This window comes from Bombyx mori, chromosome 11, assembly GCF_030269925.1.
Source record: "Bombyx mori chromosome 11, ASM3026992v2".
In the NCBI taxonomy this organism is placed as follows: domain Eukaryota; kingdom Metazoa; phylum Arthropoda; class Insecta; order Lepidoptera; family Bombycidae; genus Bombyx; species Bombyx mori.
In genome coordinates, this window is record NC_085117.1 from 9,339,675 (window position 1) to 9,366,927 (window position 27,253).

At 36.1% G+C, this 27,253-nt stretch overlaps 1 protein-coding gene across 2 annotated transcripts in view; it reads right to left on the bottom strand.

Annotated features, from left to right (window-relative positions):
- Window positions 1–2,402: 2,402 nt before the first annotated feature.
- LOC101741085 (protein cueball) overlaps window positions 2,403–27,253 on the bottom strand; it is a 45,816-nt gene continuing 20,965 nt past the window's right edge. The window contains exons 2-8 of one of the 2 annotated variants that reach the window (XM_038013746.2): window positions 15,450–15,828; window positions 13,530–14,189; window positions 13,163–13,432; window positions 10,789–10,980; window positions 10,171–10,279; window positions 8,374–8,450; window positions 5,056–5,222 (exon numbers count right to left, since the gene is read on the bottom strand). In XM_038013746.2, the coding sequence (XP_037869674.1) occupies window positions 8,421–8,450; window positions 10,171–10,279; window positions 10,789–10,980; window positions 13,163–13,432; window positions 13,530–14,189; window positions 15,450–15,828 (1,640 nt within the window). In that variant the 3' untranslated portion in view covers window positions 5,056–5,222; window positions 8,374–8,420. Of the gene's footprint in view, window positions 5,223–8,373; window positions 8,451–10,170; window positions 10,280–10,788; window positions 10,981–13,162; window positions 13,433–13,529; window positions 14,190–15,449; window positions 15,829–27,253 lie in introns of both variants that reach the window. The other variant, XM_038013745.2, reaches the window with a different exon arrangement.

Below are 27,253 nucleotides of genomic sequence, written 5' to 3' on the forward strand. Positions count from 1 at the left end.
TCCCAATCCTTGGCTATTGTAGACTATTCGACCCATCATATCGGGTTCTTACCGTGATATTCACACGTAATGACTTCCCGAAAATTTGTTGTAAGAAACCTTTAAATAATAGTGTGTGTAATGTAAGTAGATAGCTACGAAAGTTTATTCGAATTCTATGACCTATGATGAAATTTAAACAGTTTTTTTGAAGTGAAATTTCTAATGCTACTTTTTATTTATTTATTTTTATTGCTTAGATGAGTGGACGAGCTCACAGCCCACCTGGTGTTAAGTGGTTACTGGAGCCCATAGACATCTACAACGTAAATGCGCCACCCATCTTGAGATATAAGTTCTAAGGTCTCAATTATAGTTACAACGGCTGCCCCGCCCTTCAAACCGAAACGCATTACTGCTTCACGGCAGAAATAGGCAGGGTGGTGGTACCTACCCGTGCGGACTCACAAGAGGTCCTACCACCAACAAGGTTGCGTTAAACGTTTAACGCAACTTTTTTATTAGTATGGAAAAGATAAAAATACGAGTAATCATGGACTACGAGTTCTTCTGCGGTAGCAACGCTGTAAAAAGGCTCTTAATATAATGACTTGTACGGAGTGAACACTACATATGAACGTACGACTCTGTTTTGGGTTTGAATGTGGAAATGTTGATCTTGAAAGATGAACCCCGGCGTCACCCAAAAACTAAAGCCAACCATCACGAATTAATGACGATTGTGGAAACTGACGGTATTCTAGATACCGCTGAGTCAGCAGCAGTTTTGAATGTTATAGTCAAAACAATATTTGTCTATTTGCGTCGTTTGCGTAAAAAGGTAAAAAACTAGTCTGTGCGACAAACGCGTTAAGGTGTGCATTGCGCTGCTTAATGGACACAGAAATTAAGGCATTTTAAATCGCATTGTCAGTTGCGATGAAAAAAGGTTCTTGTTATTTTAAGCAGTCTTCATGTTGGTTACCACCCAGGCAATGGCTCAACGAAAACTTACCTTTAAGAAAGTCACGTTTGCTGGTCAGTATAATTCATCACAGCTTATTACCAAATGGCATCAGCATTACTGCGAATTTACTGGAGGAAATGGACACAATGATGGAGAAGCTCGCGAGTTTTCGGCCAGCCTTAGTTAACCGCTCGTCTCCGCTGCTCCTGAACAATGCTCGACTTCAGCACATCAAATTCACTAAGCTACAAGTAGCGGCGGAAGTTTTGCGTCATCCACAGTACTCACCAGACCTTGTGCCGACAGACTTCTACTTCTTCCAAAATGTTACAGAATGCCTTTGAAGAGTTTGAGGGCTCTCTTACTCCTCACTTCTTCAATAATGGGATTGAAAATTACCGTTAAATTACCACTGCGCTGGCAGAGATACATCGATAAAAAATGTATTTCTGTATACTAATCGGCAATTTTATAGGTAAAGAGCCAGTAGTCAATATATAGTCCCACACTCCAAAGTGTAGCGAATGGCTTCACGGTACCAATAGATTTTTACGGTTAAGAGAAACGCTCCTACAATCTGCCCTACCAACACTTTAAAGTCGTAGTGGCCTAAACGATAAGACTCCTGTTGCATTCGTATCAAGCAACGCAAGTGTGCCGGTGTTCGTATCCCGCAGGCGGGTACCTACCAGTTTTTCTAATTAAACACGTACTTAACATATTTTATGTTCACGATTCCACAATGACTTCTGAGGTGAAGGAATATCAACATGTTATAAAAATCAAAATCCATAAAAAAATATAATTGGCGTAATTGCTGGTGGCAGGACGTCTTGCGAGTCCGCACGGGCAGGCACCACCACCCTACCTTTCTCTGCCATGAAGCAGTAATGCTTTTCGATTTGTAGGAAGGGGCAACCAATGTATTGTAAAACTGGGACCTTAGAACTCATGTTTCAAGATAGGTGGCGGATTTAACGTTGTAGATATATTTTATGTTCACGATTCCACAATGACTTCTGAGGTGAAGGAATATCAACATGTTATAAAAATCAAAATCCATAAAAAAAAATTGGCGTAATTGCTGGTGGTAGGACGTCTTGCGAGTCCGCACGGGCAGGCACCACCACCCTACCTTTCTCTGCCATGAAGCAGTAATGCTTTTCGGTTTGTAGGAAGGGGCAACCAATGTATTGTAAAACTGAGACCTTAGAACTCATGTTTCAAGGTAGGTGGTGGATTTAACGTTGTAGATATCTATGGGCTCCGGTAACAATTTAAAACCAGGCGGACCGTGAGCTCGTCTATACATCTAAGCAAAAAAACGGTCATTTTACTTAATTGGAACTCTTTAGTTGAAAATTCTATTGACTAATTGAAAATTACGTGATGTAATCATATTATTTTAGTAAACTGTTGACGTTTGCTATAATTTGATATCAATAAAACCAGACAATTTTGCAAACCTCTTTATTTTCATATTAAAACTTACGCAACTAATGGATCCTTATACAAAGACTCAATAATATCACATTTCTGATGTGGATATTATCAATCCACTGACTAAAGCTAATTAAGTACTATAATCTAAATTATCTAACTACTCAGCTAAGTACCACCAATATATTGTAAGGCGTTTGTGTTAGTATACTTGTGCCTAAAAAGTTAAAAACAAAAATAATAAATATGTATAAACTGGAGGGTAGATGTGAAAAGCATCAATTTTGTTTGAAAAAGCCAAAAATTTGAATAGCGTCACAGTTTATCAATTTTTAAGTAATAATAAATAAATTTAGTATAGCAATATTTTGAAATGAAATTAATTACTGTTAAGTTCATTGATAATTTTGCTCTTTCCATTTGATCTTTATAGTATTATGAATAAGGTAGCCCTCCTCTACCTGTAGCCTCCGTCCAAGCGACAAAGAGTAAGGCATTAGTTGGTAGCCATAAATAATATTGAAATTTATTTGGAGACAATTTCGGTAAGTAAGATGTCAAAAAAAATAAAAAAATTGAGGTATTTTAAAAAAAAGGATGTAAATCTCTTTGTCACTACTATTGTGAATTGATACTAATATGAATGTATATATTTATTAAAATTGTAATTGGACATAAGTACGAAAATGGTTTAAGTAAATTTGGTATTTATAGTACAAAATGAGATTCTACTAAATAAATAAGATGTCACAATCATGTTGTTAGATAATAATTCAAAAAATGTTTCAATTTTACAATATTTGATTAATGTCAATAAATTTAATACAGAATCACATAAAAATATGAACGGCATTTAAGTTTGTTGTTGCAGTTTATATTGAGGTACTTTGAAAATATGATATTAGAAATTATAGGAACGTAAATCCTTACACTACTTTTCCATAAGAACCCTCGGTCACACTTTGTTAGAAACAAAAAAAAAACTCATCTCGAAACTACAAACATCACCTACAAAACATAAATAAAAACAAAAAAGTGTTAATGTTACTTTAGAAATCAACAAATACCAATTTTATTTCATTATAAGAGATAAAAAATACAACCTTTTGATAGTTTTAGTGTCTTCTCCTCTTACTTCACGCAAGGAAATTTGGTTTATATTTTGCCTTCAATTAACATGACTGTACGAAATTAACCCATTCACTGACAACCATCAGAATGGCAAGTAAACTTGATAAAAACTAAATACTAAGTACATACATACCGCTTATGAAGATTTTATAGCTGAATATTGACTTTATATTGCAATTTAATAATGTCACGAATATAATAGTATTCGTTTTGCAAACGAACATAGTCGTCACAGCATTCCCTTCTTATTCCAGCATTCTATAGTGCATGATCTATGATTCTTTCACCATTCTAACGACTATCGTGTATGTACCCGTCGCAAACGAAATGAGACTGAACAGCCCCTATTGAGAACTTCCTTCTTCCTTTAGATTTGAAATAGGTTAGAACCGAGGAACATCTAAGTTGAAGCAAGAGGACGCCACGTATATATCAGGGATAAAAATTTATGACAGAAACCGTTTTTCTCACTCGATTCATACTTTACAAATAGTCAACAAGTCTTATCCGCTTATTATTAATTGGAACACATCGCAATGTTAAATTAATACGGCAACACGGCATAAGACGTTTAAACATAAATAAATTAAGTTGAAATATATATTGTTTTGTAAATAGATAACGAACAAGTCAATTAGATCAAGCTATGTCCAATAATGAAACGCTAACAGAACGTCATTTACATAATCTTTTTTGGTTCAATAAATAAAAATAAGAAGTTATAAATTTATACAAAATGGTACACTATTTAAATAGTTAAATGCTCTTTAAAAAAAACTTATTATTTTTTCTATTCACACTTAATCAGTCACATTAAATTTGCCAAATGTGCAGCAACATCAAATGTGATCCATGTGAACTGATTAATCTTCCATAATAAAAATTCAGTTAATAGTTGGTACGTTGCGTAGCGGCTTGGCGGTAACCCTATTTATTGTTTCATTTATAGCTTTATTTACGTTGAAGGCACGTTGTGAATTTAATAATCATGCAACACTGAGGCATATTTCAGCAACAATAAGTTTTTTCTTAAACTTGTTGAAATCACATACAAATTTTTTGAACCGTTAGTTCACCGAAAGCATTAAGCTTTCCTTGTACATTGTGTACTTACTACAATATGATACGTTTCGATTGCTTTCGATTTAGCGCGCGCAATGTTCGTACTATTAAATTTAAGAATTTTCACCGATCACCGATCGCAATGATTTAAGACCGATACAATAATCTAAAATGTTTTTTGTTAGCACAGCCCTTTCGACATTATATCGTTGTTGAAAAATCCATCACATTATGGTCCTATTAAATATCACCATACAACCTTTGGCACAATGAAAGAAATTCCTTGTCTCGTGTAAATAATTAAAAGTAAACATCGGTGCAAAAAAGTGAAACGATCATAGTCTAAGATAATTGTTTTGATTTCACTTAGCTCAGTTTCAATAACACATCAACTAATAGAGTACTTTCAATTATAAATTGATTAATTGTCATTTCTTCAATACGTTTTTTATCGGCAACTAAAACTGATTTTAAAATTTTGTTATGCCTGCTAAACTTTGGATTTTACACATTTCAATTAACTGATATTCTTTAATTAATCTTCTGGGTACTCCATATGTGAGATTAGATTCTTCTTTTCTTCTTTACCTGGCTTTGCGTCGAGAAGGGAAGGCCGTATAGTTGATCCCGGTTCGAAACAAGGCTGGAACAATAGAGATTTTATAAATTACGCAATTTTCGCAATACCTACACGGAAACGATGACAAATCTTTTTACGGTTTGACCTCGCGTTTCTCTATATCTTATCTAACACTCGGGATGTTCTAATCGTGAATACGAGACCCAAGTTAATCAAAACTGAGAGATCTCCGAAGTTCAATCACTGGACAAAGTCATGAAATTTTAAATGAAAATTACGTTGGAAATTGTAAAAAATTAATATAATATAAGACGCGAGATTAAACCGTAAAAGTATCTTAGACGAAGACATTGGTAGAATGTGACTGCTTTTAACCTTCGCACCTTAAATACTTATTGTTAGTAACATTATTCGCTTACACGTCATCGTCTTACGAGTGATAAGCTTTGAGCAGCTGAATTAGTATAATAGTATTATTAGACTAGTAGTAAAGTAATAATTGTTAAGAAGCATGTTGAGTTAGCTTAAATTACATTCACTCTAAGCCTTGTCTACATTTCTTATGAGTGTAGAACACGAGAAGTTTCAGTTTCGATCATAAGATTGTACGTAACACTATCAGTGTGCTTAGTGCGAGTTTTTTAACTTTCTCGATAGCGTAAAAGTTAACCTAATTTTGAATGCAGTTGGAACAGCGCCCCTAGCGGCAAACGTAGGCAAACGATCCCATTCCATACTAATATGAGCTAACTTTTACGCTATCGAGAACGTTAAAAAACTCGCAGAAAGCACAAGATATTATTTTAATGTTAAACACGTATTTCGAGTTACATCACACACAAATAAATTCTCATTATTTTTGAAAAGTGATATAAATTTTGAAGTGACTGTCAGTACGTTTTTTTTTATATCATGACTGGTCTAATACCAAACAGAAAAATAAAATTTTTGTGGAGGAGATGAATACACAACATAAAAAAAAAACAGAAAAGAAATCTAGGCTTGGTTTTTTTTTTCTAACAATAACATACGACAAAGTACCTGAAGTAAACATGTTTGAATTACTTTTAATTATTATTTTTTTTTTTTTTTTTTATTGCCCTTGCAGGCAGACGAGCATACGGCCCACCTGATGGTGAGTGGTTACCGTCGCCCATGGACTTCAGCAATGCCAGGGGCAGAGCCAAGCCGCTGCCTACCGCAAAAGCCGCTGCCTACCGCATTTTATACCGCAATTATAATCTTAAAAGATTTAAAACTTTAAAATGTGTATAAAAACTATAAATAACTCCACAAAGTTTTTGTGCGTCTTGTGTATAGATAAGTAACAAACTGAAGAGATATGAAGAAGCGGGCTTTGACTCTACCGCATGCACGTGTTTTGTTTCTAAGAATTAAAACTTTAAAATGTGTTTTGTTGATTTTGTTTACTTCATTAAGGACCTAAAAAATCGATGCTACCACAGGAGCTGCATTAAATAATCGATATACAATTTTCTATTTTACGAAGGCCAGTAGTGAGCGTGTTAAAATTCAAATCTAATCTCTGTTAGATAATACAATCCATGCAAATTGTTTATCGCAGTGCTTTCAGCGGTGCGTCCAGTCAAATAGGTCTACGGGCAGCTTTACGTCATTGTTGAGTCACGATAAACTAATAATATCGGGTAATAAATAGTAATATAATAATAATAATAATTAAACCCGCAAAAAACAATAGCGTTTGTACTGGTGGTAAAACGTGCTGTAAACTAGCACGGCTACCACCATTCTACCAATTCATGCCACAGAGCAGTCATGTGCTCTGGTTTGAAAGCTTAGACAACCGTTATACTACACAATCGAGACTTAGTATTACATAAATATCGGTATTCCGATTGTAAAGTCTATGAGCTTTAATCACTTAATAACAAGTGGGCCGTGAACTCGTTCACGCATAACCGCCAAAGCGCTCTTGTGAGAATATCAAATTACAATTCGCTTAGTGAAATACAAGTAGTATTTAACGAACCGTCTAAATTTTGCTTAGATCGATACGACCACACAGAATTTGTTTAAAAGTATTAACTACATGTTCCCGTCACCGGCAGCCAACAAGGGTAATAGAGCCGACATGTCCTAAAAAATATCTATTGCTGTCTAAATAAATCTAAGCCGTCAAAAACGCTTGACAAACAGACAGAAAACGAACTGAGCCGTTTTGACTTTTTCTATTCGGGTAAAATATAAAAATAGTATGTTTAAATTCTATTTAAGATAAAATATGAGTTTAATGTATTGTTATCTGAATTGCAAATACTTGCAGTATTTCATGATTCAAAAACGGCCATCTTACGTAATAACGCTCACGCTGGGCCTAAGTGCATTTGTAACTGGACGTAGGCGCTACGGGTCAGCTGTTTTGTACCGAGAAACTATTATAAAAATAACCTAACAGTCGTTGTCAAAGTTAGTGCTGACTAAACTTATAATTGTACAGTATCACTATAATTATAAACACTATTCTGATCGCGGATAGATTTCTCTAATCTATGCTCGAAATGCAATTAAAGGGAACCGTGACTTTTTGGCGGGAACGCGAGGAGTGAAGTTGTGTGATTTGTTTTATTTTGTCTATTTAGTGTTTCTTCGGGTTTAAATGTGTAATAATGGTGGTTTATTAACTGTTTAATATCTGTGAAAGTGCACAAATGTGGGAAAATGAAACAAAGCCGCTGGACGTAACTTCTCGGGATCCTCCAAAAAGTCCACTGAAAAAATCTTAGTAAATGACAACCATTTTACTGAGATTATATTTCATCCTATTTCATTTCATTTAATTTCATCCCAGTTGATTAATGTTTCAAATTAATCATCTTCATTTTATTTCACTCCATAATATTATTTTTCATAAAAATATGAATATAAATTAAAATAAGACATGACTTAAAGGTCTCAGTTACCAGGTCATAAAATCCCTTTTAAAAAAAAGAAGGGAACCGTGTTGATAATTACTACAGGCCCCGCGCTGGTTTGATCCAGCGCTGCCTTGAAGAGATCGCTGAAAAGGATAAAACTCCTCAATCTTGATAGACACCATAACCTCAAGTTTTGGTTTGTGATGCTCCCATAAGTCCTTTATGATATTTAGTAGGCTTTAAGCAACATTTAAATGTTAGTAAGCGGGTGCGCTATCGTCATGCAAGGCAGGCGGTAATTTTATAAAATAGTGAACCTTTAGATTGTGCAAAGGCGGTAAAACAGCATAATGACCCCTAAGATTTACTGGCGAGGAGACCAGGGGTCATCGACCTGTATGAAAATATTAATATTCACTACCTTCATTTCTCTATGTAAGTATGACACTATTAAATTTCAGTGTTTTTATTATATTACTGTCTTCGAAAATAGATAAGCTAATTTCGAAAATAATTAATAAAATTATTAATTAATTAAGTTAAAAAGATAAGTCTTCAAGTCCAACTGGAAATAAAATATTTAGTTATTCTACAAGTGATATATGAAATCAGTCTTGAAAAAACAATTATTAATTTTTATTGAATTTGATTTATTTATTTACACTTGTGCACGAAACGTGATGAATTCGTTATGGAATAAAAATGACACATCAAATAATCTACAATAATTAAAAATTAAAAATAATAGCGTGAAAACCCACATATATCGCGATATAATGTAAAAAGTATAAAACAAAATTTGTCAATTAATATTTTATTTTATAATACTCGTAGATAAAAAAATTACGAACGATGATGTTATTTTCAAGAAAAATTTGTCAAGACGATAATATGAATATGTTTCTTAATTATTTTTTCGTTTACAAAACCTGCAGGTTATTTGTTACGCATGTCTTAAAATATAATCATCACAATTCGTCATTCGTCATCAAATACTCCTCATCACAATAATAAGACCTCCAGATACTCTCGCTGTACCAATTTCTAGAGGACTATATTGTTTTTTCTACGTAATTGGGCCAATATCTATTCGGGAGAGAATTACGGGATGTGAAGGTATAATAGTTTTAAACACATTCCTAATATTGTAGTCGTTATTGATTATCAGAATTTAGATTACCCTCATTCGACCTTATGTCCCAGTATGTAAAGTCCAATGTTACGTAATAATATATATATTTTTATGACGATTCTTCAGTTTCTATTAGATACGGTCACGTTTCAGAAAGTATTTCTTTTTTAGTGAAACTGATCGTATTTAAGTTTTTAAACTGAACAAAGAACGGCACCTTCCGTATTGACTTTTTTTGTTTGTTCAAATGTTACGTTTTATTCACCATATTGCTTATTATCATGTCATTAATAACGACCGCAGAGTAATTGTTTTGTTAACGTGTCTTTCGCTTACGCGTTTATTTCCTGCTCCGGTATAATATAAAAATGCCTTTCTAAGAGACTCAAAGAAATATGAAGAAAAAAAACGTATTATCTATAACAAGAACTGCTTTGATTGAGTCTTTAATTAGTCCAGGGAAATATTATTTAACAGCATATTAATTACTCTTGATAGTACAAATAACCGCTTAAACGTCGGACGTGTGGTGACTTTCAGACTAGTTTAAAATCATAGTCTCGAATCAATAATACCCCTACAACAACGAACCCTTGGCCCATGAGCGCGATAATAATCCCGCGATTCAGACACTGATAGTAAAATTAAATAATACTCAAGCAAACTATGAAAACTTAAAAAAAAAAACATTATTCGTTCGACATTCCTTCATTCCGAGGGATGCAAGTCATTATATTAGACAACTAGCGACCCGCCCTCGCTTCGCTTCGGAAACATTAAAACACACATGAAACCAAAAAATAAAAATAAAAAAAAAATTAAAAAAAGTAGCCTATGTTCATCAGGGACAATGTCGGCTTCTAATGGAAAAATAATTTTTCAAATCGGTCCAGTAGTTTCGGAGCCTATTCGAAACAAACAAACAAACAAATCTTTCCTCTTTATAATATTAGTATAGATGTTTAAAGATGATTCGACTCACCGTCTCACAGATGTTCATATTGCAACAGTTCTCGATGGTTATCTCGCACTGGTCGGGGCGCGCCGTCATTGGTGTTACATTCTTGTTCACAATGAAACGCTTCTTTATTCTGTAGACGGAATGTAATGCAAAATTAATATGTCAACATCGTAACAAAGCGACTGGTCTAATGAGTAAGACTTTCGGCGTATCGGATAATACGTTTACTCTGTGATTTAAATACTAAAGACAAGTAAATTATGTTCTAACTTAACAAATGTTCACGATTGACTTCCACTTTGAAGGAACAACATCGTGTATTAAAAATCAAACCCGCAAAATTATAATCTGCGTAATTACTGGTGGTAGGGCCTGTTGCGTCCGCCCGGGTAGATACCACTACCCTGCCTATTTCTGCCGTGAAGCAGTAATGCGTTACGGTTTGAAGGGTGGGGCAGCCATTGTAACTATACTAAGACCTTAGAACTCATATCTTAAGGTGGATGGCGGAATTTACGTTGTAGATGTCTATGGGCTCCAGTAACCACTTAACACCAGGTAGGCTGTGAGCAGGTCTGCCCATGTAAGTAAAAAAAAACAAGATTGTATATTAGAAAACAGCCAATAAGATAAACGTACCTTGGTCTCTTCGTCAGCTGCATGATTTTAGTGATGAGCATAACGCAAGTGATGGCCAACACCCCGCATATCACGCCCAACGCTATTAAGCTTCTATCGACGCCGGAGTCGCCTGAATCTACGAATTCTCCATCACCGCTTGCCATCCTTTCCGATTCGAATGCATCAGCGGCCGCCCGGATAGAGGTGCAACTGGAAATAAAATATGTAGTTATTTTACAAGTGATATATGAAATCAGTCTTGAAAAAACAATTATTATTTTTTATTGAATTTGATTTATTTATTTAAACTTGTGCACGAAACGTGATGAATTCGTTATGGAATAAAAATGACACATCAAATAATCTACAATCTAATTAAAAATTAAAAATAATAGCGTGAAAACCCACATATATCGCGATATAATGTAAAAAGTATAAAACAAAATTTGTCAATTAATATTTTATTTTATAATACTCGTAGATAAAAAAATTACGAACGATGATATTATTTTCAAGAAAAATTTGTCAAGACGATAATATGAATATGTTTCTAAATTATTTTTTCGTTTACAAAACCTGCAGGTTATTTGTTACGCATGTCTTAAAATATAATCATCACAATCTTCTTATTATTATGACGATAACAAGTTACACGTTGCCCGTACTAAATCGGTAGCGCCCCACAGACACAGCCTACTGAGTTTCTCACCGGATGTTATCAGTGGGTCCCGATTCTGATCCGGTAGTAGAATCAGCGAAGCACTGCTCTTACTAGGACTAGTGTTAGTAAGTATTGTCAATTTGAGTCAGCGCGTAGTTGGAATAGCACCCTTTTTTTGTACAGTAAAACACCCGATCTCCCCCCGACCGGCAGGTGGGGTATGTGGGAGTTGAACCTCACCAAAACTCCTGCCGCTCACAGCCGGCGCCCGACCCCCGGACCGGGCCGGAGCCTAGTCGTGGCCATTGAGACGGCGAGACAGGGTTGACGCAGAGCATATTACATTCATCCCGCCGTCCCAAGGACGCCGGCGATACGACTACCGGTTCCCTCAGGTCGACATGCCGGGAACCCGCCTTGATGGCACCGCGCTGCAACTTCCCCTGGAGTGGTTGAGGGAATGTGGCCTACCATCACCCGGCTTCTCATGACGGGTGAGCGTACCGGGCACGCCGCCCCACGCCTCCTCGCATAAAGCGGGTGGAGCCCGAAGCTCTTAGGGGGCCGTGTCACGGATGAGACCCCGGTCCCGACCCTCTGCTCGGAGGTGGCGTTTTTCTGCGTAGTGAGGAAGGAGAGCTTTGCGTTACTCGCCCCGCCGCCTCCTTCCGCGAGATGGTGCACTCGTAGAAGTCGAGCATAGCCTTCCAGAACTCGTCGCCGCCAAGCATCGATGCCACGGTTTCAGGCAGGGACAAATCCGGTCCTATCTTTGCAGGACACGGCGCTGCACTTCCCTAGCGGGGCAGACAGCGAGCGTATGCTCCGCCGTGCTCTCCAGGTCGTCTCCATAATAGTAGTACCTCGTCCTCGGCTCAGCAAGCTCCGGTGCAGGTGAAATAGGCCCTTAGACTATTAGGTATATTGGATTTTGTATATTGGAATTATTTGAATATGGATTTATCGTTTTATATTTTAAATACGTCGCAAAAATGCTACAATTAAACAATATTGGTAAAAATACAGAATTATCGTGTTTTATTGCGTTCTTTTTATACATGATAACACTAATCATTAGAAATTCAATATTTATATGAATAGATTAAGATGGTATAATGCCGAAAAAACAATGATAACATTGAAATTTATCTAACTGCGCATTTCTAATTTGCATCGAATTCCTGTTTTAATCTTTTTTTATTTTTATTGTACAAACTCTAGACTTCACTACTACTACGCTTAAATATATGAATTCGCATCTTTTTATTGTTTTGATTTTAAATAATGTTTACTTATTACGGTTATCTTTATTATTAGAATTATGTGTGTTCTATGATTTTGCAAACTTTAGCGTTTTTATAAAAAAATTGCTGTGACGGTCCATGATAACCCTTATAAACATATGAACAGTGAGTCTTGTTAAAAAGACAATCCTGCCCATCCCACAGCTTCGGTTTTATTTAGATTTACAGAAAATTTTGATATTTTTATCATAAAACTGAAATAAAGACATATCCAGATCCCTTATCTCCCGGTTATTCGTGACCACAAGAACAAAACAATCGAGATGTTGAAAATTGTAACGCGAATAAAACAAATGCGATATTTGTTATAATTAAAATACTTATTTTATAATTTTTTGTTAGGCTCCATGTTATTCGCCGAAAAAAACAAAACCTTAATTTTACATTTAATAGTAATAATTTTATAAAATGCCAATATATCACTTACTTGCAATTATCGCTTGAAGTGGACGGGATTCTTGGTAAATCACTAGTATTATATGTTTTAGCTATTTCAGTAACAGTGCTTGTAGTAGACTCAATGTTTTTGCTTGTGGTCGTGGCCCGTACATCGGTTTCACATCTAGAACCTTCGTGTCCTAGCTGACATTTACAAATTGGCTTCAGTTTATCATCCACAGTACAGGCACCGCTGTTCAGACAGTAACCGCGACAAATATTGATTTCGCATCTTCTACCGGAGTATCCCTCTTTACATCTGTCAAGAAACAAGAGTTTAAGTAACGTATACACAGTACTTATATTTCAGCGTTTCTTTATCCAAAAGCGGTACATTAAAAATCGTTGCTACATACCCGCATTGTGGTTGTCCGTCTTTATTGAGTGTGCAGTCTCCATTAAAACAATAGTTCATGCAAACGAATGCTTCACATCTCTCCCTATAGATTCCTTCGGGACATTTGCAACTGAATCGGTTCTCATTTGTAGCATCGTGTTCACAGAATTCAGTGTAGTCGATAGCCGGTAGAGCTGTGGTCGTCTCTTGGACGCGTTTGCTCTCCGTCAAATTCGACAAATGTTGACATTCTTCGATGTTACGGATTTGATCCTCGATTTTGTAATGAGCAAATATATCGATTATTTCGTTGCTGGATTTGATCAGTTCATTACCGCGATCCGTTAAAGTATCGGAGTTCTTTGGCAGGGTCCATATGGAATGAGTGGCTTTGCTGATCCAATAAATATAATCCTTGGACACCGATATAGCGATAGGGTCGTGATGCGTTGAAGCCGTGAGTAATATGTTCCTGTTTGCGCCATCTAAATCTGAGCTTTCAATAGAATAGTTGATACCTTCTGAGTTAATCCAGTAAATTTTCTTCGTCTGTTGATCTAAAGTTATAGCCACTGGGGTGTATCTTATATTGCTAACGATCGTTTTTCTGTCTGTACCGTCGAACTTAGCCCTCCCAATCGATGGACTGGAGAGATTCGTATTGGTCCAATAAATATACCTAAAATCGTAAAATATGTTAATTGGTTGACTTAAAATGCTGTTTAATTTTTAAATTTGATTCTGAATATCTTAATCTATAGTCGTCTTGCAATATATTTTTTTTGTTATCATCGGTTCTCGATAGCTGTCCTAAATTCAAATTTAATCTGTCATTGAAGGGGCCTAAAATCGCGGTCAAAGATTCCGTTACATTTATAAACACATACATACACATAAGCGAATAAAATAAAAGCGTGTTAAAAATAATAAGTTTCGGTTCTGTATTGTGTAGATTTATAAATGACTGTTGATTATGTTATTCTATAAACACACTTAACGGAAGTGTAATGAAGTATACTGGTGGTAGGACCTCTTGTGAGTCCGCTCGGGTACGTACCACCACGCTCCCTATTTCCACCGTGAAGCAGTAATGCGTTTCGGTTTGAAGGGCGGGGCAGCCGTTGTAACTATACTGAGACCTTAGAACTGATATCTCAAGGTGGGTGGCGCATTTTCGTTGTAGATGTCTATGAGCTCCGGTAACCACTTAACACCAGGTGGCCTGTGAGTTCCTCCAGCCATTTAAGCAATAAAAAAAATCTTAACTAAATTAGATACAAAGAAAATCGAACGAAATAATTGTGAAAATAGCATTATGGGGTCTGCTGCGTGAGTCTTGGTTTAGGCAATAAAAGGTTTAAGTCTGTCACCGGAATGACTATGTCCAATTTCATACACACAGCAATTTATTACACAAATACTTTTATAAACGATTAGAAGGAGAAGAGCAACAAGCACAAGCACAGTTAGACAGTTCACAGCAACGGTAGGAGAGAGTCCAGGCACAGAAGAAGATATAAACTGTATGCATTAAACATTAAATGTAGTCTTAATCTCGACGTCGCCCAAAACACGTCATTACGGATCTTCCCGATCCATTAACGGTGCTTTTAGGTACCACAAGCACCGGTCATCGTCCTCGTCGAACCCGTTGCTTGCGACGAAAGGCTCGACGAGTGAATTAACCCATAGACACAGCCCACTGAACTTCCGCCGGATCTTCTATGTGGGTCGGGTTTCCGATCCGGTGGTAGATCCGGCGAAGCACTGCTCTTGCTAGGGCCAGTGTTAGCAACACACCCGGTTTGAGCCCCATGAGCTTACCTACACATCAAGGAGAAGCTGATATAGCCTCTCAAGGCTATCAGCATAGGTAGGAGAAAAAAAAATCTTAATCGATCGAGACAGGCGTATGTGGTCGGTAGGTGACGGTACTCACCCTCTACAGCTGTCCACGGCGAGCGCTTCGGGAATTTCATTTTCCATTTTGAACAGAAGATTTCCATTTGTACTCTTCGAGCCGGGCTTGACGGATGTCCAGTAAATACTCTTCACCTGGGGTTCGCTCCAGAATAAAATTCTCTTCGCCGGGTCGAAAGCCAGATCAAACGTTAAAATGTTTGAGTTAACCAACTTTGTACTTTGCTTTGTTGGTAAATGGTAACTGTACGTGGAATTACTATACACGTCTACAAATAAAATATTGTCATTTACGCTATCGTAGTCCAAGACAGTGGGTTGTCTGCCGTTCATGTGCTCTGTTGTTTTGGTGTTATTCACATAAAAATCCAACTGATCCTTTGTTGATACAACAAAATCTGTAACAACAACAAAAAAAAATCAACACGTTAGATTCATAGTTTAATGCGATTTTATCGCGTTCTATATTAAGAATTAAAACCAGAAATTAAAACAGAGCGACTCCTGTCTTGCATTTTATGGTATGTAACAAAGGTAAACTCTTAACACCGGATGGACTGTGAGCTCACCAGTACAACTACAAAAACAAGTTCTCTTAGCATATAATTGTCTAATATTTATTATCATATGAAACCGTTCTATGGTTCGCTGTGACTGTAGCCGGTTATGAAAATTAGTAATAATTAGGAAAACTTTTTCTAAAGTGTCAAAAACAATCGTGCGAATTTCCAAATTAATAGTGATGCGATAACACTGATACAATGAACTTACAAATTTTGATAAACGTAATTTTTTTTTAAATGTAAGACTTGCATTTTTATATAACAAAAGTCACCGCAGATTTTCAAAATAGTTTTGAGTTGGAATCGTAGCGTGGCTGATATTATTTTTGGCAGCTTTTCTATGCAAAATATTTTACACTAGTACAATTTGCATTGGAGGAATATTAGTTTTTAATGATTCAGTTTGAATAATTGTATAATTAATTTTACGATACAGTAGGTACAAAGGAAGGAAACATGTGTTGGCTATAATTTTTAAATTCTTATTTATTATTTTAATATTTAAATTGTACAAAATAACCACTTACTCCATATTTATTCTGAATATTTCCTTATTAGAATAGAATACGATTATGCTAATGTGTAATGTCAAGGTTTTTCTCATTTTGTTAAATAAAAAACAACAAATAATTTTAACCACTATCATTGATCGTGAAAACAGAAAAATCGTGAATTATAAAATGAACAACAGACATAATAAAAAATATATTTAAGGTTTAATCGCACGTTTTTATTGTCATTATAATAATTAGTCTGGCCATAAATACTGTAGGTACATATTATTTACGACGTTTCAAACTTCACATTTTTCTTAGTCATGGACCACACAGCCTGAAACTAACTACTAAACCGTAGAAGTAGTTGTATGTATATTATTTATTCTAGAAACAATATTTCGGATTGTTTACAAATTATTTAAATTTGTAAAAGTTTCGGTATTATATATTATGCAATAATAATAATACGCAATATATATTATGGTATAATAGGCATTAGCGAATTTTATCATATTTTCGAAAAAAAAATCTTCCTTGACGGTTAATTATTATTTTAGGTCTATGGTTAATTTGATGATTGCATTGTTTAAAAATGTAACAATTAATGTTGACACAAATGCCACAATGCACAATACAATGACTAAGAGTTCGATCTTCAAATGAAAAAATTCACGTACTGTTTGTTAATCAGGGACTCGGAAAAAAAAGCAGAATACTAAGTGCCAGAGTAATTTTACAATTGCGAATTCAACAAAATAAGATACCTACTACTAAAAGAAAGTTTTAGATACATCGGCCACGTCCTAAAATATCAGTGGAAAAAAACGAAAAAAAAATTAGTATTAGATGATCAGTATTAAAACTATCCAGCTTTCCTTGTCTTTTATACAGGGTGTCCCAGAAAGAATGGATAATCCTGAAACACCTTATAGTAGAGCTATTGGGCACACAAAATAAAAAATTAAATTAAAAAATTCTCAGGTAGTACCCAAATTAATTACCCAGATAAAAATATATTTCATGATAAATATAATATTTAAGTTCGGATTAATTTTTACAAAAAATTACAACAGCTACTTATACGCTTTAGTGCATATCCATTGGTATATATAGTTCATGTAGAATGTTACAACACAAAAACCCTATGAATTTCATATTATGTTTGTAGCTGTTGTATATTACAGAAACGCGCATTAGTATGTTTTTTTTTTTTTAATACGTAATTGGGGTACTACGTTTTTTTTTTCCAATATCTCTACTATGAGGTGTTTCAGGATTATCCATTCTTTCTGGGAAGCCCTGCATATTGTTTGTTAACGTACAAGAAAACTATAAACTTGAAAAGTCACTTCTTCATTATTCCTAATATTCGTAAATATTAATAAAAACGAGGTATTTTGACGTCGCATGCTGCGTAGAAGCTGTTGATTATAATTAATATGCCAAGAATTTGGTTACGTGTTTTTTTTCTCTAATCTACCTACCTCAAAGGAATGTCTGTTCTTAATGTTGTATGTATTTGTTAAAAATTTAAATCCCCTAAAATACATTTTTATTAATAAAACAAGTTATACTACAAAAAGTGTATACCTCGATTTCGAAGCGTCATTGACGGTTTTATGGCCATTAATATCTTTAAATTTACTCCAATTTCAATAGGATTCCTAGAATATCGAGAATCTATTGCTTATTTCATTAAAATTATCGATTTGGTAAAATTCATAATCATAACATCCTGTTTAATCTATACTTCTATACTAATATTATAAAGAGGAAATATTTGTTTGTTTGTTTGTATCGAATAGGCACCGAAGCTACTGAACCGAAATGAAAAAAATTTTCACTGTTTGGAAGCTACACTATTCCCGAGTGACATAGGCTATAATAATCTTTTTTGAAAATAAATTAGGGATCTTTACTAAAACTCCAGTAATGTAACCCAAGGTGTAAAAAATTTCCTAAAATATTCTTTACATCGCGTGCCCTGCGAAAACTATTCATGATAGAATAAAATATGTACGACTTTATAGAGCACATTATTATTTACATAAAGTGTCGCGACAGCATATGTTTAACTATCATAGTTATGCCGCAATAAGTGTTCTTTTATTTAAAAAAATAAAACAACGTCAAATATCGTTGAAATTTTTGTTAAAGACCCGAGCGGAGCCGGTGCGGGCCGCTAGTATAATATAATATACGTGTCTGTGTACTACTTTTTTGTATAAAATCATCTATATATTAATACGTGAAGGAAAAACTTTGTATCCCTTTTTACGAAAATTGCGCGGACGGAGGAATATGAAATTTTTCACACTTATAGAGAATATAGAGAAGAAGTGCACAATGCTAATATTTTTTTAAAATAATGATTATAAGATACATTAAATCAATAAAGAAAACATTACACACACTACATACCATGTATTTGACGCACACACGCATGCATACTATTTACTGTCAAACTTTTGTTCTTGACGTCTGTTGTCAAATTGAGAATAGAAATTTTTTGTCTTTGTTAATATTTTTTTATAGTATAGTCTTGGCGAAATTTGTGATAATAGAAGTATAAAATACAATCATAATAGTGTACAAACTTACAATTCCAATTAATTATAGTCGAATTTCGACTACTGCGGGACCTCTAGTTTCAATAAATACTTAATAATGTGTGACTTTTTTAAAATATATTGATAATTTTGCTAAGAAGCATTATTGTATTTGCAGCGTTACTAGTTGCAGAGAATTGAAAATAAAAATTAAACTGTTGGTTACAAAAAGTAATACAAGGAATTAGTACAGCCCCGCTGTCAACTGAGAAGCCTAAAATAATATATAATAAATAAAGAATAAATCTAACAATTAATAAATTATAGAGGCAATGGAGAATTAATAACGTCTTCTCAATAATGCTTCAATCCCCGATTGGAATTCATGTTAAGTACAGTGTTTCAACGAATTAAAAACCTGTCCCGTTTTACGCAGTGTTTCGAGAAATCGCGCAAGTTTATTTATGTTAATTTTATTATTTTTTTAATATGATAAAACCATATTGCGTTGATTAGCAAAACTCCGATATTTTTTGTTTGCAAACGACCACGCACTTGTTTATTTAAAGTCTGTTCGTATGGTGACAATTTTCGTGGAATTTAATGCAATAAAAACTAATCGACTAGATTATTAGTAAATATATTTTTTGTTTATTCTGTGTTCGCTCTGGCCACAGTCTATGGGTTCCTGAACTTTCTTGAACAGTAAATACTGTTTAAGTTGTTTTTTTTTTTTTTTTTTTTTTTTCGAATCTTAAGTACTAATTTTAAACGTCGTATGAAGAAATACATTTTATAGTGTTTTGGCTCAGTTATGTTTGAGGAGGGGAGAATTTATACTTTATGCTGTTACATTATAGCCTTATTTAAACTATAAAGTAATTTGAACTTATATAAACGAATGAAATAAGTATTATATTAACTAGCACTTTTTCGTTGTACGTACACAAAACATACTCAGGTGTTTTTTTTTATTATTATTAAATAACATCCACACTACACCTTACTACACATAAATGCGCTATCACTGTATTAATTCAAATGGTTCCTTTTGATATTTCACCATTCCGACAGGAGCCCTCTTCTTCGATATAGCGAAGGCGTTCGACAAAGTCTGGCACAACGGTTTGATATACAAACTGTATAACATGGGAGTGCCAGACAGACTCGTGCTCATCATACGAGACTACTTGTCGAACCGTTCGTTCCGATATCGAGTCGAGGGAACGCGTTCCCGGCCCCGTCACGTCACAGCCGGAGTCCCGCAAGGCTCCGCCCTCTCCCCGTTACTATTTAGTTTGTATATCAATGATATACCCCGGTCTCCGGAGACCCATCTGGCGCTCTTCGCCGATGACACCGCCATCTACTACTCGTGTAGGAAGAAGGCGTTGCTTCATCGACGACTTCAGACCGCAGCTACCACCATGGGACAGTGGTTCCGGAAGTGGCGCATCGACATTAACCCCACGAAAAGCACAGCGGTGCTCTTCAAAAGGGGTCGCCCTCCGAACACCACGCTGAGCATCCCTCTCCCGACTAGGCGCGTCAACACCCCCGCCCCCGCCGTTCGCCCAATCACGATGTTCGACCAGCCCATACCGTGGGCCCCGAAGGTCAAATATTTAGGCGTCACCCTCGACAGTAGGATGACATTCCGCCCCCACATCAAGACGGTACGCGATCGTGCCGCCTTCATCCTAGGACGTCTCTACCCGATGATATGTAGGCGAAGTAAAATGTCCCTTAGAAATAAGGTGACACTCTACAAAACTTGCATACGCCCCGTCATGACCTATGCAAGTGTAGTGTTCGCTCACGCGGCCCGCATACACCTAAAAACATTTCAAATTATTCAATCCCGTTTTTGCAGGATAGCCGTCGGAGCCCCGTGGTTCGTCAGGAACGTCGACCTCCATGACGACCTGGACTTAGAGTCCATCAGTAAGTATCTTCAGTCGGCGTCCATGCGCCACTTCGATAAAGCGGCACGACATGAGAACCCTCTCATCGTGGCCGCCGGTAACTACATTCCCGATCCTGCGGACAGAATGGAAAGCAGTCGACGTCGCCCAAAACACGTCATCTCGGATCCTCCCGATCCACTAACGGTGCTTTTAGGTACTTCAAGCACCGGTCACCGTTCTCGTCGAACCCGTCGCTTGCGACGAAGGGCTCGACGAGTAAATTAACTCTCAGACACAGCCCACTGAGTTTCTCGCCGGATCTTCTCAGTGGGTCGCGTTTCCGATCCGGTGGTAGATTCTGCGAAGCACGACTCTTGCTAGGGTTCGTGTTAGCAACATCGTCAGGTTTGAGCCCCGTGAGCTCACCTACTAAAGTTAGGGTTACGCTGAAATAGCCGCTAGGGCTATCAGCTTAGGTAGGAAAAAAAAAAAAAAAAAATTATATTTCAAGTCGGCGCGGTTAAAGACATAAAAGTCATGTTTGTAAGTATTTGTTAAATTGCTTCAACGTGGCAAAAATGATGAATGACAAGCAGCGATTCTAGTGCCTATACGTTATAACATTTAAAATAGGCGTAATATTCATAAGTAACGGATACAACTAAGCGTAGTTAGAAAGTACGGTTTCGCCGCAACATAGTAGACGCAAATTACACAAAAAAATAAAATCGTATATGTATGTCAGTGTTAATCGTTGACCATGATTTTGACCATGACGAAGACGTATGTACAAGGACTATAACATATTGTGGAACTTCGGTTAGGTAATTTTTGTTAGAATGAGCTCCCGTTGGTGTACGGCGGCGATGTGTACATATCTTTCTTCCAACGAGATTTGAATAAAATACTCTAAGCCTGCGCTTCTCAAACCTCTTTTCGTTCTCCTTAAAATTTTTTTTAGCTATTGCATAGCTTTTAACGCGGGCTTTGAGCACGACGACCGAATCAAGAAATTCCCTAACGAAAATAAAACCTAACACCCCGCACTCCGCCTCTCATGTAGCTCGCGTTCAACACATTCACATGTTGCGTTTCTTTTAAGGTTTATCGGTCTGTCTGTTCTATTAATTACATAATAATATGGTAGACATAATATATTATCATAATATTTATTTAACCGTTTTAACTTCTCAGTATTTTCGCTATTGCCTTTACAATTTTCACTTAGCCTGAATGGGACACTGTGTACCGCCAAAGGTACGCGTACCAGAGATTGGGAATCGCTGTTCTAAGCGGTAAGTAGCGATTCTACTTTACTGACACTCAAATGGCCATGAAGAGAGCCTGTCTTATTTGCTTCGCAACGTCAATTCCTTTTGTCGTAAAACTGTTTACTAACACCGAACTAGGTAATTAACGCTAAATACTTTGTAATGGGAGCTAATTTCCTAAAATATATAAATACTAATGTAGTAAATATGAAAGTTTTCTGTTTTTTACTTATTGTCGTAAAATGCCTAAACGAATTGGGATGACATTTCGCTCTAAGATAATTTTAACCTATATTAATCCATCTGATGCGTTATACTATGGTAAATAACGTGACAAGTGCTTAGTGACCTTGACTAGTATACTACCACATGGTCGGAGTCAATAATTTCAGCATTTACTGCTCAAATACATAGCAATTAAGCCTGTTCGTCACACGAATGTTTACCCGAAGTAGTAATCGAACTCACGACCCTTGCCCCAGCAGTTAAGGTGCTAACTATTACGTCGCCATGTCTTAAATCATACTAATGCTACTTGAGGCCTGGATGTATATGTAATTCAAAAAATCAAACTCGGAAAATTATAATTTGCGTAATTACTGGCGGTAGGATCTTTTGTGAGTCCGCACGGGTAGGTACCACCGCCCTGCCTATTTCTGCCGTGAAGCAGTAATGCGTTATGGTTTAAAGGGCGGGGCAGCCGTTGTAACTATTCTGAGACCTTAAAACTTATATCAAGGTGGATGGCGCATTTACGTTGTAGATGTCTATGGGCTCTAGTAACCACTTAACATTAGGTGGGCTGAGAGCTCGTCCACCGATATAAGCAAAAAAAAAATATGTCTCGTATGTGTGTTTTCAGCATACATAAAAGTGATTTTGCCGACATGATGTTCGATACATTTAATGGAAAGATTTAGAAGATTCAGCTAGAAATTCGATTGAGCTATTTTTAATGGACGGCGCGTTGACGTTGTCCGCTATTACCATGCAAACGACAATTGTTTGAAAATTTGCAAAGCCGTCGTACAAGGTCGTTTAATTAACCAATTTGTTCACAAACTATCATTGCCGTGGGTGGCGAAATTACGCTGGTGTAGTAAAGTGTATACAGGTTCTATATAATCACGATAGTCCAGGCCGTCACGACTATTATTATCCTAGATGAGTAGACGTGGTCGCTTAGTACTAAGCGGAAAGCACAAGCATCACAGACAATTTGAGACAGTAGATCAAGTCTCATTTACAATGGAATAACGAAAATAGTTACCCGTCAAATTAAAACTCATTATTGATTTGCGGCAAATATAGGCAGAACGACGCTATCCCATGTGAATCTGTCGTTAGTGATTAATTGAGTCAAACGATACGGATCACAAGAACCGCGAGAGCGAACGGTGAGAGATTCATTTTTAAATGGTAGTTAAAAGGAATCGACCATGTCATTCATCTCTATGCGCCATCGGCATAATATAAAATATATCAAATTGAATCGTGAATGATCGTACAAATCATGAATTACATCAATTGAACGAATGCACACTGATTTATTTTATACATTTTTTATTTGATCTTTTGTAAATGAAAGTATGTTATTATATACGAGTATTTGATACTTGCCCATTCGAAGTCAAAATAAAAATAGAAAATTTTGTTGGATTTTCTATAAAAGTCAATTTTGTTAGTTTTTTTAAGCTATTATTTATTTTTCATTTCTTAGTTGAATTTCAATTTTTCAATTATTATTTTTTCAATTTTTTTTAAAGTATTGAATTGTCATCGGCCTTTAATAAGTATACCAAATTTCGTGTTAATCCAACGTTTTGAAGGGGGTCAAAATCATGTTCAAAGATTCCGTTACAAACATACATACGTCTGAAGCTAATAAAAGCGTATTAATAAATAATATTAATATAAATAAATGAAATCAATTTTAAATGAAACGAATGCAATTCGCGCTCTTTTCCATTAATTAGAACCGGTAATTCATTACGTATACACGATTTACTTACAACATAAATCATTCATTAATAACGCGGAACTAAATATACCGTGTCCTAGACATTGGTATGGAGTTGAACAGCCGCACAAGTTATACCATACGAGAAGCAAGAAACACGAATATAAAGTAAAAAAACACTATGATTTTGTTTAACAAATTTTATATGATGAGTTTACGAGCTAAAAGGTCGTTAACCTTACGTAAAATGCTATCATTAGCGTCACTTCGGGACGCACTTCTTGCATACGTTTTATTCTAAATTGGAACCGGCAGATTGATTGATTTTTCATAATTTCATCCTTATCTAACGTTCGCGATAGAGAAAGATAAAATATATGTTTCGAAAAGATACATCATATTCATATTCTTCCGACATCATGGCTGGTCTATACGACTCTTGTTCGCGGTGCCATTGACGTAGTTGACCTGTGGCTTATCGTAATAAATTTAAAAAACGGATGAAGACAATGTGTGTGTTTTCCATTCATAAAATATCTTATTTAATCAGCTGAGATAGACAAACTAAAACCTATCTTTTACTAATATAGCTTCTGATATATGAGCTTCCCTGTGTAAATTTCAAGTTAAAATTGCGTGATCGATGATTGGATAGGAGAGAGTGTAATATGGTAGGACATATAATATGGTAAGACCATACGGGTTGGGAACTACTCTTTTTCAATTGAGTATTCAACTTCTCAATGTAGGCCGTATTTATGTTTTGATGTCTACAGGCACCGGTAATCAATTTTTTTTATTGCTTAGTAGGGTGGACAAGCTCACGGCCCATCTGGTGTTAAGTGGTTACTGGAGCCCATAGACATCTACAACGTAAATGCGCCATCCACCTTGAGATGTAAGTTCTAAGGTCTCAAGTATAGTTACAACGGCTGCCCCACCCTTCAAACCGAAACGCATTACTGCTTCACGGCAGAAATAGGCAGGGCGGTGGTATCTACCCGCGCGGACTCACAAGAGTTCCTACCCCCAGTAAAACGTAACACCAGGTGGACCGTAAGTTCGTGCAATCATCTAAGTAATAAATAAATAAATCGAAACATAATTTAAATTATTCATCAACGTAAAATTGTTCAATGCAACGTAATAACGTAATGGATGTATGTCCTGCGGTGGACGTCTCTAGGCTGATGATGATGAAGATCCAAGTACATAGACTTAGCGGATTTCTATCTACTGTGGAAAAAATAAGACGTTGCTCTATCTTTTTTTTTAACGATGGGGAATCCATTTCCGGATACTCGGTCGATAGGTAAAGGATCGGATTATGTCGGACTCCGGCACCTCCTGAGAGGAAGAGGGCGAGAAGAGAAGGACCGAGGTCCTCCACCCAGTTTAGGAACGTTGCTCTACCCTATTAATTTAATGACAGTGCTATTTTCAGAAGAAAATAATTATGGTATTTATTTCGTTTAAAACCACATGGACAATCAAAAGTAGGAAAAGTTCGTAATAACGTGACTATATTAAATAACTATAGCGTTTATTGTAACAACTATTTTCCTGTAATGCGATATTAGGATATATTGTGGTTTACCTATTTTGCTATAACAACATATAAAAATCCATTGTCATCTGCATTACGTGGATTTGTGATTGTGAAATAATCGAAATGGGACGACACTGAAAATTCAAAGTCCATGACAAAAAAAAAAACGTGTGGCACTCGGAGACTGCCACGGTAAAGCTATTGCATAGCATTTTTTATCAACTTATGCAATTATAATTAGACAATAATAATTTAATATTAAAACAATAATAAAATAAGACGCTATATTTATAAACATTAACAAAAGCAAAACATTAACTGTTCCCTTCACATTCATAAACTAGACCGCGCGAGAGAGAGATGGGCAGATTTTCATGATGCGCATGCAGTGCGACGTCACGCCGTGTGCTTATTCACAAACACTACACTAGCGCAACGTGTGAAAGTGTTGAGCGCGAGCGACATGAGCGCGAGCGCTATGACATGTCCTTCTTTAAAAGAGGCATGTGGAGAGTATTAAGCGGTAGGCAGCGGCTTGGCTCTGCCCCTGGCATTGCTGAAGTCCATGGGCGACGGTAACCACTCACCATCAGGTGGGCCGTATGCTCGTCTGCCTACAAGGGCAATAAAAAAAAAAAATATGGTAGGCTGAGAGGGGGTGTTAGGTTTTATTTTCGTTACGGAATTTCTTGATTCGGTCGCCGCGCTCAAAGCCCGCGATAGAAGCTATGCAGTAGCTTAAAAACCTCAACATTCTATTTTTACAGGGTTGGGCACAATGCAGTGGTGTCGAAAATGATTTAATTTGGTACAACAAATCTATATGTAGATATAATTTTGATATAAAAAACAATTCAGGACGGTATCTTTGTTAATTAATTCAGAGAACACATCGAGCGATGAAAGACTATTTGGTTTAAGCGACATTTTTGAAACTTTACAGGAGAGCCTTTCAAGTTTAAAATTTGGAAAAAATATCAAAACAAAAAACTTCTTCAGTTATTTGAATGGGGTAAACTTAATTGAAGTTCAATTAAAAACATCGAATTGTTGATACTGATATCTTTAATTATAAAGATAAATGTCGCTTAAACCAAATAGCCTTTCACCGCTCGATATATTAATATGGCTAAAGACCCCATTAACGATGACAGAGGTGTCTCAGTAAGATAATGCGTGCGATGTCCGTCATCATGCATCTCCGTTCTCAATTTTGCCAACATATAATTCGGGTTAAAGAACTAGGTTCTACCTTTAAGTTTAATTTATTAAAAAGAACAAAATAATGAACATCGGATTGGCATTTTTTTTTTGATTTTTTTTTTAATGCTTAGATGGGTGGACGAGCGCACAGCCCACCTGATGTTAAGTGGTTACTGGAGCCCATAGACATCTACAGCGTAGACGCGCCACCCACCTTGAGATACAAGTTCTAAAGTCTCAGTATAGTTACAACGGCTACCCCACCCTTCAAACCGAAACGCATTACTGCTTCACGGCAGAAATAAGCAGGGCGGTGGTACCTAT